Genomic DNA, 22,393 nt, shown 5'->3' on the forward strand with positions numbered 1-22,393 from the left:
AAAACCTTGCCTCCCCCCAGTGAGTGCAGAAGGTGCTGTACCACTGGGACGGGGTAGGCACTCTGTTGCAGGGCGTGGTTGAGAGTGGCCTTGTAGTCACCGCAGATTCTCACCGACCCATCTGGTTTGACCGGGGTGACTATAGGGGTTTCCCACCTGGCATGGTCTGTTGGCTCGAGTACCCCTTGCTCGATGAGCTTGTCTAACTGCTCATCGATCTTGGGTCTGAGTGCGAAGGGCACTCGCAGGGGTTTCAGGCGGATTGGGGCAATGTTAGGGTCTAGGCTGAAGGATATTGGGGCCCCTCGGTACTTGCCTAGGCTGCCGTCGAAGACCTCCTGGAAGTCCTTCACGAGTTGCTCCTCCCAGTCGTCCTCGGCGACGTGGTTGATGCCCGTCACTTCTATTCCCAATGGCGCGAACCATTGCAGTCCCACGAGGCTAGGGCAGTCTTTGTCCACAATTGTCAGGGGAAGTATCTCGGTGCACCCTTTAAATGTAATCTTAAAGTGTCCTATTCCGACCACGGGAATGCGGTTTCCCTGGTAGTCTTTGAGGATGAGTTTCTGGCTTTCCAGTTTGCGCCTGTGGATGGTAGGCACCAGGCGCTTGATTTCCTGCCACGCAACCATGGAGAGGTAAGACCCAGAATCCACCTCCATTTTGCATGGCTGGTCTTCAATGCCTACCTCCACGCGTACCTTTCGGGCATCCCCATTTGAAGAGTGGCTGATGACGACCGTTTGGTGGGTTTCTTCTCGTTGTCTGGCCTCGTTGAGATGTCTGTTTCTTCCGTCCCGGCTCCATCGGCTCTCGGCGTACGCGTCTCTGGTTCTGAGGGGGTGCCATCTCATCCCTGGGGCTGCCATCTCGTAGTCGGGGGCATGGTTCCGCTTGAATCGGCACACCTTGGCGATGTGGCCCGCTTGTCGCAATGGTGGCAGGTTGCGTCGAGGAACTGGCATTCTGACCGTGGATGGTCACCCCCACACCCGGCGCACTGGAACCCTGACTTACGACCTCGCCGCTTGCGCTGATCTCATTCCGCCTGGAGTCGGTGGATGTCCTCCTCCTCGTCCTCGGTGTTGGAGAGGGAGTCGAGGTTGCCATGATGGGTGGTGGTTGTCGCTCGGCGGCCTGGTTCGGGGTGCTTCTACGGGGTTGGGGTCGCCTCGGTAGTCATCGGCCGGTCCACTGTGCTCATCTGCTGCATCCAAGCCGCCGATTTCCTGGTCGCCTCCGCTGCGGTCGCTTCGGCGAGGGCGTCGGCGAGGGAGATGTCGCCCTTTGCCATTAGCCGGCTCTGCAGGACTGGGTCTTTGAGCCCAAGGACGACACGGTCTCGCAGGGCTTCATCCATGTCGGTGAAGCCGCACATGCCCCCGAGGTTCCGTAGATCAGCCAAGAAGTCGCTGATGCTCTCACCCTCCTTCTGGTCCCTTCGGTAGAAGTCGTGCCGTCTGATGAGGGTGGGTACAGCGGGTGCATAGTGGCTCCGCAACAGGGGTTCGAGGTCGGCCCAGTCCATTGCCTTCACGTCCTCGGGTTTGGCGAGGGCTTTCGCCATCTTGAACACTGCGGGCCCGCAGTGTGTCAGGAACACGGCCCTTTTTTTCTGTCCATTCGTGTCCTTAAGGTTGCTGCTTTCCAGGAACATGAGGAATCTATCGATGTAGGATTCCCAGTCCTCTGCAGCCTGGTTGAAGTGTGCGGGTGGCACGGTGCTGCTGGCCATCTTGTTGGTTGCGTGTGCCGCGGTGCCACGTGTGTGGTGGGTCTTTGTCTCACGATCCCACCTTCGTCGCCAGTGTTATGTTGGTGGATCGGTCCCGAGGAGAGACGCGAGACCAGTGACTTTCAAGCTCTTTTTATTAAGTGGTAGATCGGCTTGCTTGCATCGGATCGGTGGCGGCTTATATAGAATTTGTGCCAGGTGCCGCGGCCAATGACAGCCGTTCGAATCTCCCGCGATCGGCTAGGCCAATCGCGGTTGATCCGTAATGGCCAATCAGTGCTGTACACTCAACCAATCCGAACGCTGTGCGTCCTAGCCAATCAGAATACAGGGTTACAAGAATGCAAATACAGAACAACTTTCTTATCTAAAGTAATATAGAAATGTTACTCCTTGTTTGTTACTCCTATTTTTTACCCCAGTAAGATTTTAATGTAAAAAAACAAAGCTGTTTTCTGTGGTCTTCTATGCGGTTACTTTAGTTTTGAGGAAGTAAAAATAAAAATAAGCACAAGCGTAAAATGCCTAAGTAAGAAAAAGTGAGGAAAATAATCCACCAGATGTGCTGGAGTCAACTTTCAAAATTCCTAGCAATGATTATGGTGGCTAGAGAGTCTAGAATTAAAACTCTCAAGGACTGCAATAAAATATATATATATATATTCAGTTTAATTGAAGTGTTACATTATAACATGTTATATATTCACAATACAGCATCGTGTAACATTCAAGATGGTGCACTTTCTGGCAGTGAAGGAAAATTGGTTTTTCCTGAATTCCCAAAGCCTTTTTATCAGGATAATCAGTAAGTAGCTAAACTACAAACACTTATTTATTTGCCATTTTCTAGGCTCAATTACCCTGGATTGTTGCATACAGAGACCTTCTCAATCCATACTCTATTGTAGCAAAGTTTTTACAGGTAGTCCTAGACTTACAATCATAATGCAGCCCCAAATTTCAGTTATTAAGTGAGACAGTTATTAAGTGAGTTTTATTCCATTTTACAACCTTTCTTGACACAGTTGTTAAGTGAACCACTGCAGCTGTTAAGTTACTAACATGGCTGAGAAGTGAATCTGGCTTCCTCATTGAGTTTGCTTGTCAGAAGAGAACAAAAGGTGATCACATGACCCCAGGACACTGCAAATATGAATCAGTTGCCAAGTGTCTGAATTTTGATCACATGACCATGGGGATGCTGCTGTGGTGATAAGTGTGAAAAATGGTCATAAATCACATTTTTCAGTGCTGTTTTAACGTCAAACAGTCACTAAACAAATGGTTGTAAGTCAAGGACTACCTGTACACTTAACCAAAACTCTTAATTATGTAAACCAAGGCTCTTCAAACTTGGCAAGTTTAAAACTTGTGGACTTCAAGTCCCAGAATTCCTGAGCTAACATGACTGGAGGAGGAATTCTGGGAGTTGAAATCCAAAAGTCTTAAAGCTTAAAGTCTCAAGTTTGAAGACCCCTGATGTAAACCCTAATAGAGTGACCAAATTCAGAAGATTAAAAGTATGATTTCATTCATACAACATATTAAGGGCATTTTCTCATGGCCATGTTAATCTTATCTTTAATTTGGATGACAACATCATCATCAACAACAACAATAATAATGGCTAAGAGCAGGAAAGTTATAGAAAGAGACCAAGGGATTAATTCTGGCTGTGCAAGACCAAGCCTTAAGGACAAATGTATACAAAGCCAGAATTGAGAAGACAGGAACAGACAGTAAGTGCCACCTATGCAAAGAAGCTGAAGAAATAGTGGTAAGCTGCTGCAAGATAATTGCACAAACTGACTACAAGCAGCGACATGACAAAGTAGCAACAATGGTGCATTGGAAGATCTGCAAGAAATATCATTTACCTGTAAGCAAGAACTGGTGCAACCATAAAATACAAAAAGTCATAGAAAATGAAAAAGTTAAATTGCTCTGGGACTTTAGAATCCCGACAGGCACCTCCCATATAACACCCTGGACTTAACAGTTGTTGAGAAGAAAGACAAAAAAAGTCTGGGTAGTGGATGTGGCAGTGCCTGAAGACAGCAAAATAGAAGAGAAAGAACTGGAGAAGATAACAAAATACAAAGACCTACAAATAGAAATAAAATGACTATGGCAAAGGCAAGCAAGGGTAGTACCAATAGTCCCAAAACAACTGGAGCACCACTTGAACACCATAGGCATTGACAAATTTGCCATCAGTCAATTGCAGAAGGCAGCTTTATTTGGAACAGCTTCCATCCTGCAGCGATATCTGTAACACCATCAAACATCCAGATTTGCCTATCCCAGGTCCTTGGTAAGGACTTGTTAGGTAGACAAAAATGCCAAACCCAGTCTGAACATCTGGCTGACTGTGCGATTAATAATAATATTAATAATATTGATAATATTAATATTAATAATATAATAATATTAATAATATTGATATTATTATTAATAATAATAACAATAATAATAATAAAAAGCTGAATACAAAAAAGAAATAATTGAGAAGCAAATTGAAAATTGGAAAAGTAAAGCTATGCATGGCTAATACCTGAAAATTATTGAAGGCAAAGCTGACCAAAAGCTTACTTGGAATTGGCTAAAATCAGGAATACTGAAAAAAGAAACTGCAGGCTTTATTTTGGCTGCTCAAGAACAAGCCTTAGCCATAAATTGCATGAAGGCAAAGATTCAGCATGTCACCACCAACAGCAAATGCCGCCTCTGTAATGAGAAAGATGAAACAGTTGACCATTTAATCAGTGGGTGCAGCAAAATTTAACAAACTACCTAGAACGCCATAACTAAGTTGCTAAAATCATTCACTGGAAACTGTGCCAAAAGTTTGGATTTGAATATATGTTCCTACTGGGAACATCAGGTTGAGAAGGTTCTGGAGAATGAAAAAGTCAAGATCTTGTGGGACTTCAGAATTCAGACTCACAGGCACTTGGCCCACAACACATCTGACATAACAATAATTGAAAAGAAAAAGGGCTGGTTCATTTACATTGCAATACCTGGTGATGCACGAATTGAAGAATGCAGCAAGAAATAATCACGAAGTGTCGGGACTTTCAAATTGAAGTTGAGCGACTTTGGGAAAGAAATCGTGTGTTACCCCAATTGTAATTGGAACCCTTGGAGCAATACCTAAAGGGCTACCTAGCTATTTGGAAATTCTGAATTTATCAGACCTGATTCTACAAAAAAACTACCCTACCTGGAACAGCTTATATCCTCCGACACTAACTTTAACAGTTCCTAGGTCCTTGGTTAGGACTCGGGCCGTTGAGCTATCAACCAGCCCCAAAGGCTGTGAATCTCACTAAAGATATAATAATAATAATAATAATAATAATAATAATAATAATAATAATAATAATAATAATAATAATAATAATAATAATAATAATAATAATAATAATAATAATAATAATAATAATAATAATAATAATAATAATAATAATAATAATGTCAGAATAATTTCTGGTGTCTGAAACCCTAGCCTCCCTCAGAATATGCTACAGGAGATTGGTACTGTCCATATAGATTTAATGCAAAACAAGTTAAGTAAAACGAATAATGGATTCCCATAGCTCACTTCTCCAATTGAGCATCAGTGGAGAGGAAAAACTTCTAGTGGGTAAAAACCTCTTCATAACCTGGAATGCTTCTGGAGTTGAGGAGAAAGTGAGTTTTGTAAGATAGGAAAAGAAATTTGTTTACATTTGCTATGTCTTCATGCAAGTCTTTTTCATGGGTACATTCAAAGGGACCCAATTATTAATTAATTGCCAAAATATTTTGACAACCTAAAGGTATGTCATTTTAAAATGGTTAGTGAGGCATCTTCTGATTATGGTGAGCAAGATGTGGGGATGATCTCTAAACTTTAATGTGCTTTATTGTTGTTATATGAACCAGATATTGCGATTTGTAAATAATGGGCTTGAATTTATGCAAACTAAGCTGATTGTACTTTATCAGCTGAGCCATGGTTTAATGTGGCTTAATATGATAAGTAAAGTTATGTTCGTATAGTGGGTTATTCGGTAAATAAAGCAAGCAATGAACCTTCTTTTTAAAAAGTATTATGTAACTATGACTTCTGTATATCCTAGAAAGTTCTAGACATTCATCTTTATACATGTTTCTTGGCATTCATCTTACCTTTTATTAGTCTGTGAAATTCTTCTTAGGCTGTTTGAATTAAATTTTTCAGAAGTAAATCTAAAATCTCACTGGGTTTTATTAGAGATCTAAAATTATTGTGTGTGCATGGGGGGAGGGTTACAATATTTAACTGGATTTTAATATAATATGCATGGGAGGGTGGAAGAAACAAATTTTTGTTTTATCTATGATTTTGTGCACCTGTGCTTAATTAATGGTTTAATTTTCAACTAGAATTCACTCCATATGTTCTCAATTTAGGCTCTGCATTTGGACTTTATCTGTTCCAGAAGGGAGGCATATAGTGTTGAATTTTTCTCACTTTGATGTGGAGCCAGATGCATTCTGTGACTATGATTCTTTGTCAGTGATTTCTATGGATGATCGACTCATTGGTAGGTTGCTTCTTCAAAATATATTGCCACAAGCTGGCTTCTAATTAAAAACAGAAGTTTCTGCTATTGTTGACATTTCTTTGACAATCAAAACAATCTTCTACTCAAATGTCAGCATTACTTGACACTTTATTGAACCGAATAACCACTTATCACCTGCAAAGAAAATTTAAATCTGGGGGCTTTATGGCATGGAAAGAAAAATCATCCATATATTCCACTATAGTTGAACTGGCAAGAATGTTTCAGCAAATGACCACATATTTTTTTAATTAGTCTCTGAAAGTTGAAAGGATGAATGTGCGACCCTGATAATAATAATAACAATGTCTATGAGTATCAATATCTTCATTTTTACATTTTGCCTTTTAGGGAAATTGTGTGGAATGAACCTACCACTGCCTATTTTGATTGGTTCAAACAGCGTAAGATTGAAATTTGTCTCAGATAACAAGGAAGAAGGAACTGGATTTAGCATGACATACCAAGCTATAAAACCAGCTAGTTCTCTAGGTAAATATTAATGCTCTTGATCAATCCATTGTGCATATTCAGATTATTCTTGATTAGAGATACTGCATAATCAATATAAGAATACATTATGAAGAACAGAATGGCATTTTGGAGCCACGCCTACCCTGCATTCGTCTTTCTCTCCTTCCCTTTCAAAGAGATAAATTTGGTCTTTGTGGTTCTGAACTTCTGAGTGCGTGAACTTCATGGAGAAGTATCATTACTAAGTTCCTTGAGGAATAACTTAAGCCATCATAAGACAGGATGGAATTGAGATATGAAATGACTTTGCATATAATAAGATGTTTACACTCAAGAACCAAGCAATTACTGATACAAATGAACCAATCCACATCAACTTTAGAACTGGCCACTCTGACAAAAGAGGTACCACCACAAGCAAGGCCAATCTATCTATCCACTATTCAAATACACCATTGCACCATTTGTAGTAAAATTATCCCTTTCAAAACTGTTTTCATTCACCATCTAAGTAATATTTCTTTCCCTATAATGGTAATGTTCAAAGAGCTGTATTTCATTTTAATGTACATCATAATTATATGCATAAATTTCACAGTGTGATAGGACAACATAACCTTCTAAATGTTTGAAACAGCTTATTTATTTTGAAGAAAGTTTGGTTTCTGTTTAGATTCTGGTTGTGAATCTCTAGCAGTTCTCTTTGAAGAAGGAACAGTGCAAAGCATGCATTATCCAGAAGCATATAATAACCTAGCAGAATGCCAATGGATTGTTCATGCTCCAGAGAACCATGTTGTTAAGGTATAAGTCATATGCATAACATATTTCTTTCAATTAAAATTTACGCATATTTTATTTGGTTCAAATGCACTTTGCCACTTTTTCTGTTCATGAATTTGATTTTATACATATTACTCTGTGTTTATATTAGATTTTTAAAATATGGAATCCAACATTTTTAGTATTGAGCCTGACTATCTTCAGCCAGGCTTTTATCCTATGTCCCTATCATTCTGATTACATCCCATAAATAAATATTTGTTTTTATGTCAATCCTGATTGCTGAAGTTTTAAAACTTTGGAAAACTTTGGGGCACATGAGGATATTGCTACTCTCATTTTGAGATTTGCCATTATATTAAATAGTAGTAAACTAAACTCTGGATCTTTTTTGAATTAAACATTTGCAAAATGAAATTTTTAATATTTTAAGGACGTGAAACCTCATCTTCTGCACATTTCTTGGGAAGAGGATAATAGCATTTGTTTGTGCTTTGTTGAATGAAGTTTTTCTTGAGCATCATGTTTGATCAATGGTTTAACTGTTTGGTAACAGTAAGAGCTGTACGAATAAAAAACGAAAAACATATTTATTTAAAATCAAACTCCTTTGTTTTGGAGGAATTTCAGTTTCTTTTTTATTTTTCTGAAGCTCGCATATGAACACTTTGAACTGGAAGAAAATGAAGACTGTATTTATGACTCAGTGACAGTCTATGAAAATGTGGCAAAGGAGAAAGAAATAGGTCTGTTATATTCCTTTCTAAATTGTGGGTTGATTCAGTTCTAATGGTTCTTGTGTATGTGCAGAAAGGAACTAAATTAAGAATGCTGGTATAATTGATTGGCTTTATAGCTGCAAGGTGCATGGTTTCCCATTTATCTTTGCCTGAGTTTTTCTACTATATTAGTGGTTATTTGTTATACATAATCAGTCCATCATCTGCACAACTGTAATAAAAATACTGCAGAGTCTTATATTGCACTATATGGTACAAGCAGGAGACCCTACACCATTTCTGAGAGATAGCAGCCCATTCTCTTTTTGAAAGCTTCCAGTGATGAAGCTCCCATCACAAATCTGCTGCTAGATCTCTTGTATCACAGATCTAGATTCGGTAATTGTGTCTGCATGCATACAGTGTAATTTATCTGTCCCTCTTCCCTATTTGCAAAGCTTAAAATCAAGATAATTATTACATGATTACTTTATAGAGTTGTGCCTTTGGGTAATACCTGCAGTTTTACAAATGCTAAGAGGGGTGGAAATATCAAAAGAAAATAGCATAGGGCACCAAAGGTCATGGCTTGAGTCACAGGTGACTTTATATATTAGAGGGGCTTCTCCTGTGTCTTTGCCTTCATTGGAATGGAGCCTCTCCTTTTACCTGAAGACTATCTTCAACAAAACATGTGGGCCTTTAAAAAAAAATCCATTCAATCACGTCTGATTTTCAGAGACTATTGGTCCCTGCAGTGTTTTAGGAAGGATTTTCAGAAGTGGCTTGGCATTGTCTATTTCTAGGTCTGGGAGACTGATTGGTCCAAGGTCATCCAGCTGGCTGTGTGCCTAAGAAAGGACTAGAACTCATAGTCTTTTGATTTCTAGCCTGATGCTTTAGCTCAGGGATCCCCAAACTTGGCAACTTTAAGACTTGTGGACTTCAACTCCCAATACTGCACCAATTAATCAATTACACTAATCACACTAGTCAAATAATTTCACTAAGCAACAATCACCCTAATCAATTAATTACACTAATCACTAATCACACTGGTCAATTAATTTAACTAAATCACTAATTTTACTAATCAAATTACACTAATCACTGATCATTTATACTGATCAGTAATCACACTATTTGCACTAAACACTCTAATCACACTAAATCAATCAATCAATTGATAAATTAATTATTTTAGAGATTATTTCAGAGAAATTATTTTAGAGACATCATTATCTAATCATTTATATAAATTTTGAGGTAATGAAGTAATCAGTGTTATAAGTATTGAAGTAATGAGCTAGTATTGAGAGTCAGCAAGTAAAGGGTTATTGCTTTTTTCGCTGCTGCTATCTGATCTGCTAGGTGAGACAAGCTGTAAAAGTTGTAGGTCTGAAACAGGCTGTAACAGGATGATTAAAAACACACTGAATAACTGAAAATTATCTTTTAAAAAGAGGCAGTTTGTTGTTATGATCTTACCATTCGTTCATTCACTGATTCATTTTCTTAGCTCGATCATGTGGATTTGCTGTCCCAGCACCAGTTCTGAGTTCCTCTAACACAATGCTTATCCACTTTCATTCTGATGAAACAGAGACCTACAGTGGGTTCAAAGCTGTATTTTTCTTCATTGATGTTGCAGGTAAAGAAATTGTATGTACAGCAGTTCCGCATACATACACAGAATACATTTTGTCCACTTCAGTATGTTGTTTATAGCAGCAAACTGCTTTCAAATTGCTAGAGATTTCAGTGGATCATGAATACGTTTTTAATTCTAACAAATCAAATCACAATTCATACTTTAATCACATTTCTCCTGAGTTTCTAATGTAATACTTGAATGAATGAAGTGAGGCATAAAATTTACTAGCATTAGAGCCTGTAGAGAATAGTTATTACTACAACCACCTACTGCAATTTATCAATAATTTAGAAGTTTTAATATCACCACAACCATGTCTAGATGATGTTGCAAAATTGTTAGCATGGATAGTCTCTAACCCTCAGTTGTGTTCAGAAACCAGTCCCTGCAATATCCAGATAGGGACGGAAAAATTATTATTTGAAAATCTAGACAGCTTGTGAATCAGTGCTGATAAAACCAGGCTAAATGATCCACTAATGACTTGGCATAAGATGTTGCCTGAAGTTGCTCTTACTCCTAGTTAGCTGGTCATGGTTGCCATTCCTGGAAAACCAAAGCCATAATTTGTTTCTTTGTTTATAAAATGTATAGGCTGCCCATCTTACCTCAAGGTAACTCTGGTGGTTTTTATATAGAACCGAACATAGGTACTGTACAATATTCTTGACTGTTTTGTAGCCTTTTAAAGAACACCCTGTACTGAAGCTTTTGGACCATCATATTTGAGCGTTTCTAGGATATATCGTGAAATAGGACTGCTCTGTGGAACATCTTGCCCTCAGCGGTGAGGAAAGCCCACATTCTCTTGGCCTGCTGTAAAACCTGGCTATGTAGCCTGAGGGATGATGATGAAAAAGAGGCCCACACAACTATGTGGCTGGCTGATACCATGAGAACCTCCCTGCCTGTATTAACAACTGCTAATCCCCCATCTTGGTGTACTGCTTCTTTATAATGTTGTTTTATGATTTTAAATTTTGTAATCCTAAACTATGTTGATTTTAATGTTTCATTTTATTGATTAAATTTTACACTGCTCAAAGCCACAGGGAAATGTTAAGAAGTATAAACATAATAATAAATAAATATATTATTTTATATCTTGCGCCATTTTATTTTTTTAAGACTTTCTTTTTTAAAGTATAGTCTCTGGAATGAAGTTCAGAAAAAATACTTTTAAATCAGGGTTGGCTTTGCCTCTACTGTTTTTATTATATAGCCTTGGACAAACTGTTCTTTCAATATTGTTTTCTCAGTTGATGGAAATGTATTAAACTATATAAGTAGTTTCTATTAGCAATATTATTATCTAGTCTCTGAATTATGTATCTCAAGGCTAACTTTGATATTAGAAAATCTAAGTGGTAGGTAATTGTGGAAATGTAATTGTGGAAACCTCCTTCAAGGTGAAAGTTAATCTTGAATTTTGAAACAAATTTTATTAATTTTAAAGACAAACAAACCATCATTAACCATTGAATACATAAAACCTCTTTCCATTATAAATTTTACAAGTCAAATAAAACATTATTTTATACAACATAATTCTATTTTACACCATTTCCATATGAACATATAAATATCTCTTAGCAAATTTCTCATTATTTCTCTTTACTCTTATTCAATTTCATTATTATTATTATTATTTTTTCCTATATTTATCCAATTTATAGTTATCATCTTCATTTCTCTCTGACTTGATTACCATTATTCTCATCCAACATTCCTCCAAGGTTTTATTAATTCTCACACAGACATAAACACACAAAACACAAAAACATAAAACTTCTTTTAAGAAAGTAACTTGGCCCCAGATTACCTCTCTCTATATGGACTTCAATTAAATTCATGCTCATCTTATATACCATTACCTATCTTATTTACCATTCTATATCTTCTATATAGCTTCACCGCTTTTCACTCTTCTTAATTCTATTTTATTTAATTCATTTTAATTTAAGTCATTGTACTTGTATCTTTTGTCCATTCCCAAATTATCCATTTATCTCATTCCCTATAGTGAAAAAAAAAAAAAAAGAATTTCTCCTGGAATCACTAATCAGAGTATGATGCCTTTCTATCGTCCCCTAAATTAACATTTAAAATAACGCCTAGTACCCAATCTGATTCTGCTTAGTACATTCTACCTACTAACTTTTAAAAAGAAGAAAAAATAATAAATCCAAAATGATTAAATACATAATTAAATAATAAATCTAAATATTGAATCTTGTAACATTCCAATTATCTATTTCAAAAACAAATGCTACAGTAATAAATTTATAATAACATCAACACAATACTCAATTAAACTCTTTAATTAAACTCAATATTCTAAACATTCCCTTTAATATTTTATTAAATTTTAAAGTCTATCATTACTAAACATTTCAATATTTTAATCTTTTATTAATTCTTATAACATTCTAGTTTTCTATTTCTAATACAAATACTACAATACCATCTTATGTACCTTGCAGAATCTTCTTTTTTTAAAAAAATTATACATTACCCTTTGTCCCTAAAAAAAATTCCTTTTTTCCCATCTTGTTTCAAACCTTTGTGGCTTTCCCCCCCCCTTTCCCTTCCTTTCTTATCCCACCTGACCTTTTTGCCCCCCCCCCCACTCTCCTAACCTCTGCCTTGTTAGCTACCCCTCTCTGTTGTATTCCTTTTTATTTATTTATTTATTTATTTATTTGATTTGCCAATTGTTTACAAGATAATAAGTATAAGTGTATACATAGTTGTGAATACATGAAATGGGTACATATAAGAAAAATAAAAGAAGAATAAGAGAAACAATAGGACAGGGACGGTAGGCACGTTAGTGCGCTTTATGCACGCCCTACAGACCTCTTAGGAAAGGGGTGAGGTCAATAGTAGACAGTCTAAGGTTAAAGTTTTTGGGGTTTGGGAAGAAACTACAGAGTCGGGTAGAGTATTCCAGACATTGACCACTCTATTGCTGAAGTCGTATTTCCTGCAATCAAGTTTGGTGCGGTTAACTTTGACTTTGTATCTATTGTGTGCTCTTGTGTTGTTATGGTTGAAGCTGAAGTATTCATTGACAGGTAGGACATTGCAATGTATGATTTTATATACCATGCTTAAATCAGACCAAAGACGGCGTAATTCAAGGTTTTCTAGTTCTAGAATTTCAAGTCTGGTGGCATAAGGTATTCTACAACGAGTAGAGGAGTGGAGAACTCTTCTTGTGAAATATTTCTGGACTTTCTCAATTGTGCTAATATCAGATACGTAATGTGGGTTCCAGACTGATGAACTGTATTCGAGTATTGGTCTAGCAAATGTTTTGTATGCTCTGGTTAGTAGTGTGATATTACCAGAGAAAAAGCTACGTAGGATTAGGTTAACAACTCTTAATGCCTTTTTGGCTATGTAGTTGCAGTGGGCTCTAGCACTTAGATCATTAGAGGTGAGTATTCCAAGGTCCTTTACAGAGCTTGGGTCATCAACAAGATCTTGACTATTCAGCTTGTATTTTATTTTCTGATTTTTTTGCCAATATGTAAGACAGAGCATTTATTTGTTGAGATTTGAAGTTGCCATTTGTTTGACCATTCAGATACATAGTCAAGATCTTTTGTAGGGTAGCAGTATTGTCTGTGGTATTGAACAGCTTTACATCATCAGAAAAGAACGCAATTGCTCTTAATATGATCACAGAGGTCATTTATGTAGAGTATGAAGAGAGTTGGTCCTAGAACACTGCCTTGGGGACACCACTATTGACAGGTACAGAATTTGATAGGACGCTCCCAATTTTGACCATTTGTTGTCTGTTTGCCAGGAATGCTACTATCCAGTTATGCAGTTGTCCAGAGATACCATAGGATTTTATTTTTAGGAGTAGTTTGTCGTGTACCACTGAATCAAAGGCTTTACAGAAGTCTATGTAGATTGCGTCTATTGCTTTGCCCTGGTCGAGTTGTGTCGTCCATATGTTTTTGCAGTGTAAGAGTTGCAGATTACAGGATAGTTTTTTTCTGAAACCAAATTGTTTATTGGAGAGTAGGTTGTTTGTCTCTAAGTGGAGGATGATGGATTGGTTAATAATTGATTCCATGACTTTACAGGTGACGCAGCATAAGGAGATTGGTCTGTAATTTTCAACTAGGCTTGGGTCTCCCTTTTTGAAGATGGGGATGACTGTGGCTTGTGACCATAGGTTAGGAAAGGAGCTGGTCCTGAAAGATTTTTCAAAGATTATGCTTAGAGGTTTGGCTATGGCAGTGGATAGCTTTTTTAAGAAGTAGGCACATATTCCATCTGGTCCAATAGATAGAGATGGTTTTAGATTGCGTAGTGCTTTTTCAACATTGTCTTCTGTAAAATCGATATGTATTAGATCATTGTTGTTATCTGTGGTACGGCTAGGAAATACTGGGCATGATCCATTGCTGTTTACAAATACTGAGCGAAGAATGTGTTAAAGATGTTGGCTTTAATGGTGTCGTCGTTGCAGTCTTTACCATCAGGTCCTATCAAGGGTGGGATAGACCTTGAGTCTTTTAGTTTGCTGTTTACAAAATTGTAAAAGCACGGGTGGAATTGGTGCTTAGAAGGTTTTCCTCTTGTTTAATGTGATAATTGATGCATTCGGTCTTTAACTGGTGGCATAAATTACATTGTGTTGATTTTGCATCTTATTTTTCTCTTTCTTGGGTGTTTTTTTAAGTCTTAAGTCCTTCATTTTCCTTCCTCTCTTTCTCCTTTCTTTCTTAATTAAATTTTTGGATTCATTAAAGATGGCTTCTTCTTCTTCTTCTTCTTCTTCTTCTTCTTCTTCTTCTTCTTCTTCTTCTTCTTCTTCTTCTTCTTCTTCTTCTTCTTCTTCTTCTTCTTCTTCTTCTTCTGCTTTCTCCATCTGTTGTTGTTTTTGCTGGTAAATAGCAACCACCATTTCTAAAAAAAGAAAGGCTTCTTTCACAGCGTCCTTGCCTTCTTTCTTTATTTTTTTCATATTCCTTTCTAAGTTCATCAACAAGTAAAGCCATTGTAAATATTTTCTTTTTTTCCTTCTTCTTAAAACAACCAAGATGTTTCAAAAGTTAGAACAGTCCCAAAGTCCCAGAGTCATCAATCAGTCCAAGCAAAGCACAAAGTTCTCACTTTCTCTTCCTGGGGTAATATCAATAAAAAGAAAAGAAAAGCCCAATCTGTATTTTAAAGCCTTGTTGCAATTAATTTCTAATCTCAAAATCTTCAAGGCATCTCCTCCAACAAAATCTCAATATTTTTTTTTGTCCTCTCCCTTCCCACTTATCTCAAGAAGCCAAATTTTTTGATTCCATAGAGAAGGAGAGTAAACTTTCCTTTCAGCACCTCAAATTTGCTGCTTAAAATTCTCCTCTGGAAACAGAATATCATTCAAAAAGTCATAGCTTTCAGGATGTTAGGTACGTCTTAAAGTCCTGGGTCAGCCAAGAAAAACTTTCTCTTCACAAACTTTCTCCCTCTTCCTCTTGCACAGTCTTACCTAGCTGCCGTCTTCTTTGTGGCGGCCATTACAGACCGCCGCTCCACCGTCTTGAGAAAAGGAGGTTTTGTCAGCTGGGGAGGGGGTCTGCAACACCCCCAAACCCCTCTCCGGATCCCCCCTGTCTTTGGCTGCCTCTGCGGGGCAGCCCCAGCCTCCAAACCCGTCCGGATCGGAGGCACCAAGACGGCTAGCGCCGCAGGGATCGCGCAGTATTGCGAATTCCTGCCGCTGCCAAAGCTGACAAACCGGAAGTCCAAAGTTAATCTTGAATTTTGGAGCCAAGTTGAAAACCTGTCATTCTGCATTTACAGTATACCAACACTGTCTTCTATGTATCTAAGTCATGGTACATGACACATCTTAAACCTGGTTTTCTTCAGATTTGGTCTTTCATTACTAACTGCTTCAGATTGAGGAAATCTGGTTCTAATTATTAAGAGGATGGAGTGATGGTGATAATTAAGGACCACTACTACTTTAATATTGATTTCATGTACCAGTTTCATTTGCCACTCCAGGTGTCCTTTGTACTAATCCTTTGTACTAATACACCATTTGTGTAGTAAAATAGGAAAATATAAATATGTAATTAAGCCATGGTGCTCCAAATTGCAGACCATAAATTAAACCATATACACATACACATACATATACACATAGTTGTAAACTGAATTTTTTATCTTTCCTGGTGAAAGCTGAATAACATCAGGAATACTGATAATGTGTGCTTCTTCTTCTGGTTTGATTAGATTTAAACGTAACAAATTCAAGCAGTGGAGTGATACTTGAAGAAATCAGTGAGCCTGCAAATGAAACAGACATGCCTGGTAAATATGCTTCTCCTGAGACTCTTTTTAATAACCACAAAGAAGGTGAAAAGGAAAGCAGAGAAAAATCCAGAATTTAATTTGTAAATATTCTTGGAATAAATGTGACATATACTGCAGTATAACATATGCAGAATGATAATTATATACAAATTTCTGTAAGCATTCTATTGTCATTCATCAAATCTAGGTAGAAACTGTGTTGCTCTAATAAGTAATTCAAGTATGAATCCACTTATTTAACAATAAACTTCACAGAGTTTATTCACAATTTGAATTTTTGTACATTCTTTTATAGAATATTGGCCAGTCTGACCCTCTATCTATTGGGTTACACAAAGGCTCCATTATAATGGAAAGGCTTTAATGAAGAGCAAAAGAAAAAAGAAAAAAAGATGGATGATAACCCATAATACTGGATCATCAAGTATTTTTTTTAGCAAGAATTATGGAATGCCACTGACTTTCCTCTTTATGGATAGAGATGGGATGCAATAGCCATCATTTGGCCATTGCAAACTTGTAGAATGACTAGGGATTTGAAGTATAGATGCTAACTGAAGGTCATCCAATGGACTTACTATCCATTTGGAAAAAGACCGTTCATTTGGGACAGACACTGTATACCTCCCCTATTTTTCTTTACACCAACTTTTAGACTGGCAAATCCCCAATGTTGTGTTGCTGTTAACGATAGCTTGCCTAGAGCAGTGCTTCTCAACCTGGACAATTTTAAAACAGGCAAACTTCATCTTCCAGAATTCTTTAGTACAGCATCCTAAGCAATCTAAAGAGTCAGCCAAGGATAAATAGCATTATGTTTTCTATGAAGAAATGTTGTGCTCTGTGTTCACATTTTCTCTGTCAGCAGATGATAACTGTGGATTAGCATCCAACCAGCCTAGATTTCTCTTTAGTCGGATAGTTGGCGGTGAGGAAGCTGTGCCGTATTCTTGGCCTTGGCAGGCCAGCTTGCAGATTTTGGATGAATACATCTGTGGTGGAGCTGTTCTCACAAGAACATGGATTGTTACTGCTGCTCATTGTTTAAAAAAAGAGTAAGTACACTACGGATGCTCTATTTTTGACAGAGACAGTCTATTCAATCTAGAAAACATACAAACAAATGCATAAATTACAGTGCAATGCTCTGTACTACTTACAATTGCCCAGGTAAGTAGACACACTGATTTAAGCCAGAGTGATTTGACAGTAGTTTATGACAGTAGTTTAGTAGTTTAGTTTTAGTTTAGTAGTTTAGTGATAACCTATATGTCTACCATGTTTTTACCTATATTTGATCAAATCCACCACAATATATTTGACAAATGCTGTCCAGTTCTGAAGACCAATGTTTTGTATCTTAATTCTGCTAAGGTCTTCCTACAATTCTGATTCAATTTCAGGGCAATCATACTCATGGCTTGCCTTACCTCATTATACCAATATCTAACTCTCAACTCTCTTCTGCAAATTTAACTACATTAACCGGGCATGATTGTTAGGGTTTGAGGATTAACCCCTAGCAGAGTATTGCAGCAGTAGTCAAGCCAGGTAGCCAAAGGAGAGCGGAAGGGCCCCAGAGTATACACACACTGAACACAAACACTGTTTGTAGTTTAAATAGTTTTTAATCCAGTTAGAGTTTAAGCATTGTCATTCAGTCCATTAAGTCATTCACAGTATTTCCATCCAGTAAGACTCACTAGTATAGTCCAAGTTAAGAGTCCTTGCAATATCTTTATCAGCCGATAAAGATATCTTCTCCTCCTCCGGTTTCACTCTCCAGAGAAACAAACGCTGGATATTCAGCAAACAGTAGCAAACAATAACAGTTCAGTCACAGGCACTCACAGTCAGTAATCTCAGTTAGTCGCAGCAGCACACAGTTACAGCCAGCTCACAGTTACAGCCAGAGACAGTAAACTCACAGTAAGCTTTCCAGCTTCTAATGCTTCCTTATATTGTAACTTCTAACCGCACCCTTAATCGGCTAATTGCCTGCTGCATTGTGCTTAAAGTGATAAGCACTTAAACCATGATATCTAAGTTTTATATATTTATTCACCCAAACCATATTTGGTATCAATGTTATACCTAACATACTCCCCTTTGGGTGAAATAAATATATAATACCTTACAATCTTATCCCATATCTTTCACAACTCTCCTGGTGCTTACTGGCACCTTGGGCTTTAGTAAAATTATCAGCTAAATTGTCCTCCGACATACAGTACTCTAGCTGAATCATCTTACTTCTTACAGATTGTCTCACGTTTAGGTATCTTAGATCTGTATGCTTGCTCCTTGTTTTTACTCCAATATTTGTGGCCATTTGAATTGCTGCCTGATTATCTTCATGTACAATTATAGGATAATCTACAGTTATACCTATATCAATTAACATTTGTTTATACATTATTAATTCTGTACATAACAATGATAAACAGGAGAATTCTGACTCCATAGTAGACAAACTTATATGCTGTTGTCTTATTGACTTCCAGCCTATTAATGTCTTACCCAGCATTATGGCTGTTCCTGAAGTCGACTTTCTAGTGTCTCTTTCTGATGCAAAGCTAGCATCTGCATAAGCACTCAAAATTAAATCACCCTTTGGTTCTAAATACAATGAATAATTCATTGTCTTTTTAAGATATCTTAATATCCTCTTAGCTGCATTCCAGTGTCTTTCACATGGTGCAGAATTGAATCTAGCCAACTGATTCACACAGTACGATATATCTGGTCTAGACCAATTACTAATATAACTCAAACTACCAATTAAAGATTGATAAATCACCTTATCAAACTCAGGGCTTTGTTCATCAGTGTTGCTAAACTCCTGACTCATTGGAGTCTTAGCTGGCTTACAAAGCTCCATCTTGTAATCTTTTAGCAATTTGCTTATCTTATCTTCCTGAGATATCTTAAAACCTTTCCGTGTTTTCTTTATATTCAAACCGAGATACTTCTTTATCTCACCTAATTGCTTGATCTTTATTCTCCTTCCTAATGATGCTATTATTTTATTTGCTTCATCATTAGTTTCAGTTATCAATGCAATGTCTTCTGTGAATAGTAATAATAATGATACTTTCCCATTTGTCTCCCTCTTAAACAGACATGGATCGGCTAAACCAGCTTTAAATCCTATATTGTCTAGTTCCTTTACAATATACTGGTTCCATTCATAGCCTGATTGTTTAAGACCATAGAGGCTTTTCTTTAACAACCAACAATCATTATTATCCTTATTTTCACTTTTAATACCAACAGGTTTTTTCATATAAATAATATGTTTTAATGGGGCGTGCAAGTAAGCAGTTTCCACATCTAGATGGTTAACTATATAGTTTTTACTAGCTGCCCACACTAAAGCTGCCCTCAAGGTTGCTGCCTTAAGACTAGGTGCAAACACCTCATCATAGTCATTAGCATTCTGCCTAAAACCTTGGGCTACTAACCTTGCCTTATGGATTAAATTACCATCTTTATCTATTTTTACCTTAAATATCCATTTGCAGCCAATGGATTTCTTTCCTACAGGTAATTTGGCATTCTCATACACCTTCATATCATTTAATGAATTCAGTTCCTTATTCATTGCTGCATACCATTTTTCTTTTTCCTTAGTAGGATACTTTTTAATTTCTTCAACAGAATTAGGAACTTGATTAATCTGGCACACTGTGTTAGCCTGGTACCTATCAGGCGGTCTAGATACACGTGTAGTTCTTCTGGGAATTACAGGGCTTACAGGAGGACTTTGTTGAACTACTACCTGTTCATCTTCCTCATCCTGTTCAGCTATTGAATCTGTTTCTTCCTTTATGGGCACTATTTCATCCTGTATTTGTCTCTTTACTTTATTTTTAAAGTTACAGGGATAACTAATGGGATTTCTATAGGATTCAATAATTACATCTTTATTGGCATCCTGTTCTAATTTCTCCCATCCTTCATGTTCTAGAAATTGGGCACTAGCACTACATAACACTTTAGATGTGCCTTTCTCCCAAAATCTATATGCCCTATGGTTTGCCTGATAACCAACGAAGAAAAATCTTTTAGCTCTATGTTGCCCTTTTTTTTCTGAGTTGTGCAGGAATATGCACCCATGCTGGTGCACCAAATGTGTGCAGGTAACTTAGATCAGGTTTCCTGCCATGCCATCTGGTAAATGGTATTTCACCTGTTGTTGTATTAACAACGTTGTTCAATATGTTATTAGCACACATTGTAGCCTCCCCACAAAGAATCAGGTAACCCAGAATCATTTAACATTGTTCTAACCATTGCCTGTAGTGTTTGGCCTCTTCTTTCAATAAAAGCATTATGTTCTGGCCTGTATGGAGCAGACTTCTTATGCTCTATTCCAGCTATCTTAAGTCTGTTCTGGAATTTGTTATTAATAAATTCCGTACCATTATCTGTCACCAGGGTTATCAGTTGTCGTTTAGACTTTCTTTCAGCAAACCTAAGCCAATTGAAAAAATGTTGATATGTTTCAGTTTTGCTTTTCATTAAATAGCAAAACCCATATCTAGAATAATGGTCCATAATGCTCAGTATATATCTAGCACCCCCATACTGGGTTTCTTTGGACCTATTATGTCTGTAAATACTACTTCTAAAGGTTCTTTTGTTTTGAAACCATTTAGCCTATTTGCAGGCAATACTTTGCTCTTATCTTCACAGCAAACATTACAATGCAAATATTTATCACAAGGTTTTAACCTTATTCCTTCAGATAACTCAACTGTACGTTTTAGCATTTTAAAATTTACATGCCCCAAACGCCTATGCAATAAATGGATACATTCATCATGAGGCTTTATATTATTAAATACAGTCTGAGCCTCCCCTTTCTTACTATTATCTAAGACATATAATGTTCCATTTAAAGCTGCAGTTACCCTTTTGTTATCTTTTTCAATTATGCAATTATTATCTTTAAAAGTAATTACATAACCTAATTTATCTAATACCCTTACTGAAAGCAAATTAAACTTTAGTTGCGGTACATACAACATTTTTATATCCTGGTTTATGTACGGACAACGTGCAAAACCTTGACCTTTCGCTTTCAGGTTCCAGCCGTTAGCAAGAGATATATGTTGAGAACTTTTAGACATTTTTATAAATTTTGTCTTATCTCTTGTGATGCAGTGGGATGCGCCACTGTCAACCACCCATAAATTATTCTTCACATCAGAGTTGCTAAACGTGGCCAGTTCAAATTCTTTCTTTGGCTTTATTACATTCTGGCTTTTTCTCTTTTTGCAGAATCTTGCCAAATGTCCTCTGCCTCCACAATTAAAACACTTTTTAATTGTGTATGCTGTTGAAGATAAATTCTCTTCTTCCAGGTGCTTTACTTTGCTTTGCTGGTTTCTTTCAAACTTTGAAGATAATTTCTCTTCTTTCTTATCTTCTCTCAGCTCGTCACGCTCACGCCTTCTTCTGGCTTCTTCTAATAGCCTGCCTGTAATCTCGGTTAATGAGAGGCTTTCTTTTGGCAATACCTCTAACGAAGTTACATAGTCATCATAGCTTTGATCTAATGAAGATAATATTATGTAGACTTGTTGCAGTTCATTAAATATAAGCTCTTTTTCTTGCAAATCTTGAAAAATGCTCTTCATACAGTTTAAATGAACTAACATATCTCCATTCCTCTGAAGATGCGTTCGAAAAAGCTTCCGTGTAAGATTTATATGTGCTCCTACACTGTCCCGAACATAAATCTTCCTGAGGTTCTCCCAGCAGTTTGCAGCATTTTCTTCTCCACGAATATGGACAAGCTGCTGATCACAGAGAGTCAGTCCTATGATGCATAAAGCCTGCTCATTCTTCAGTTTAAAGTCTTGTAACTTATCGTTATCATCATCATTAGCAGGATCCCAGCTACTCACATCTGGTGGGTTTGCTATAATGTCCCACAAACCTTCTCTGCGTAGAAGTAAACTACATTTCATTGACCATGAAACATAGTTTGTTCCATCCAGCCTGGATATCATGGACAGTTGTGACAAATTTACTTGTGCCATTACTCTTCAGATATTTTGACTATTTTAAACTAATTAAAACAGTT

The 22,393-nt window shown here is 37.2% G+C and overlaps 1 protein-coding gene across 1 annotated transcript in view; it reads left to right on the forward strand.

Annotated features, from left to right (window-relative positions):
- Positions 1 to 22,393, forward strand: part of OVCH2 (ovochymase 2) — a 54,497-nt gene that overhangs the window by 17,195 nt on the left and 14,909 nt on the right. The window contains exons 9-16 of the mRNA XM_087959968.1: positions 2,450 to 2,540; positions 6,176 to 6,309; positions 6,682 to 6,822; positions 7,478 to 7,608; positions 8,240 to 8,333; positions 9,826 to 9,957; positions 16,219 to 16,296; positions 17,168 to 17,354. Of these exons, the coding sequence (XP_087816094.1) occupies positions 2,450 to 2,540; positions 6,176 to 6,309; positions 6,682 to 6,822; positions 7,478 to 7,608; positions 8,240 to 8,333; positions 9,826 to 9,957; positions 16,219 to 16,296; positions 17,168 to 17,354 (988 nt within the window). The remainder of the gene's footprint in view (positions 1 to 2,449; positions 2,541 to 6,175; positions 6,310 to 6,681; positions 6,823 to 7,477; positions 7,609 to 8,239; positions 8,334 to 9,825; positions 9,958 to 16,218; positions 16,297 to 17,167; positions 17,355 to 22,393) is intronic.

The sequence above is a fragment of the Notechis scutatus genome, chromosome 1 (genome assembly GCF_049901735.1).
Source record: "Notechis scutatus isolate UNSWTSFEM ecotype Mainland chromosome 1, rNotScu1.2, whole genome shotgun sequence".
In the NCBI taxonomy this organism is placed as follows: Eukaryota; Metazoa; Chordata; class Lepidosauria; order Squamata; family Elapidae; genus Notechis; species Notechis scutatus.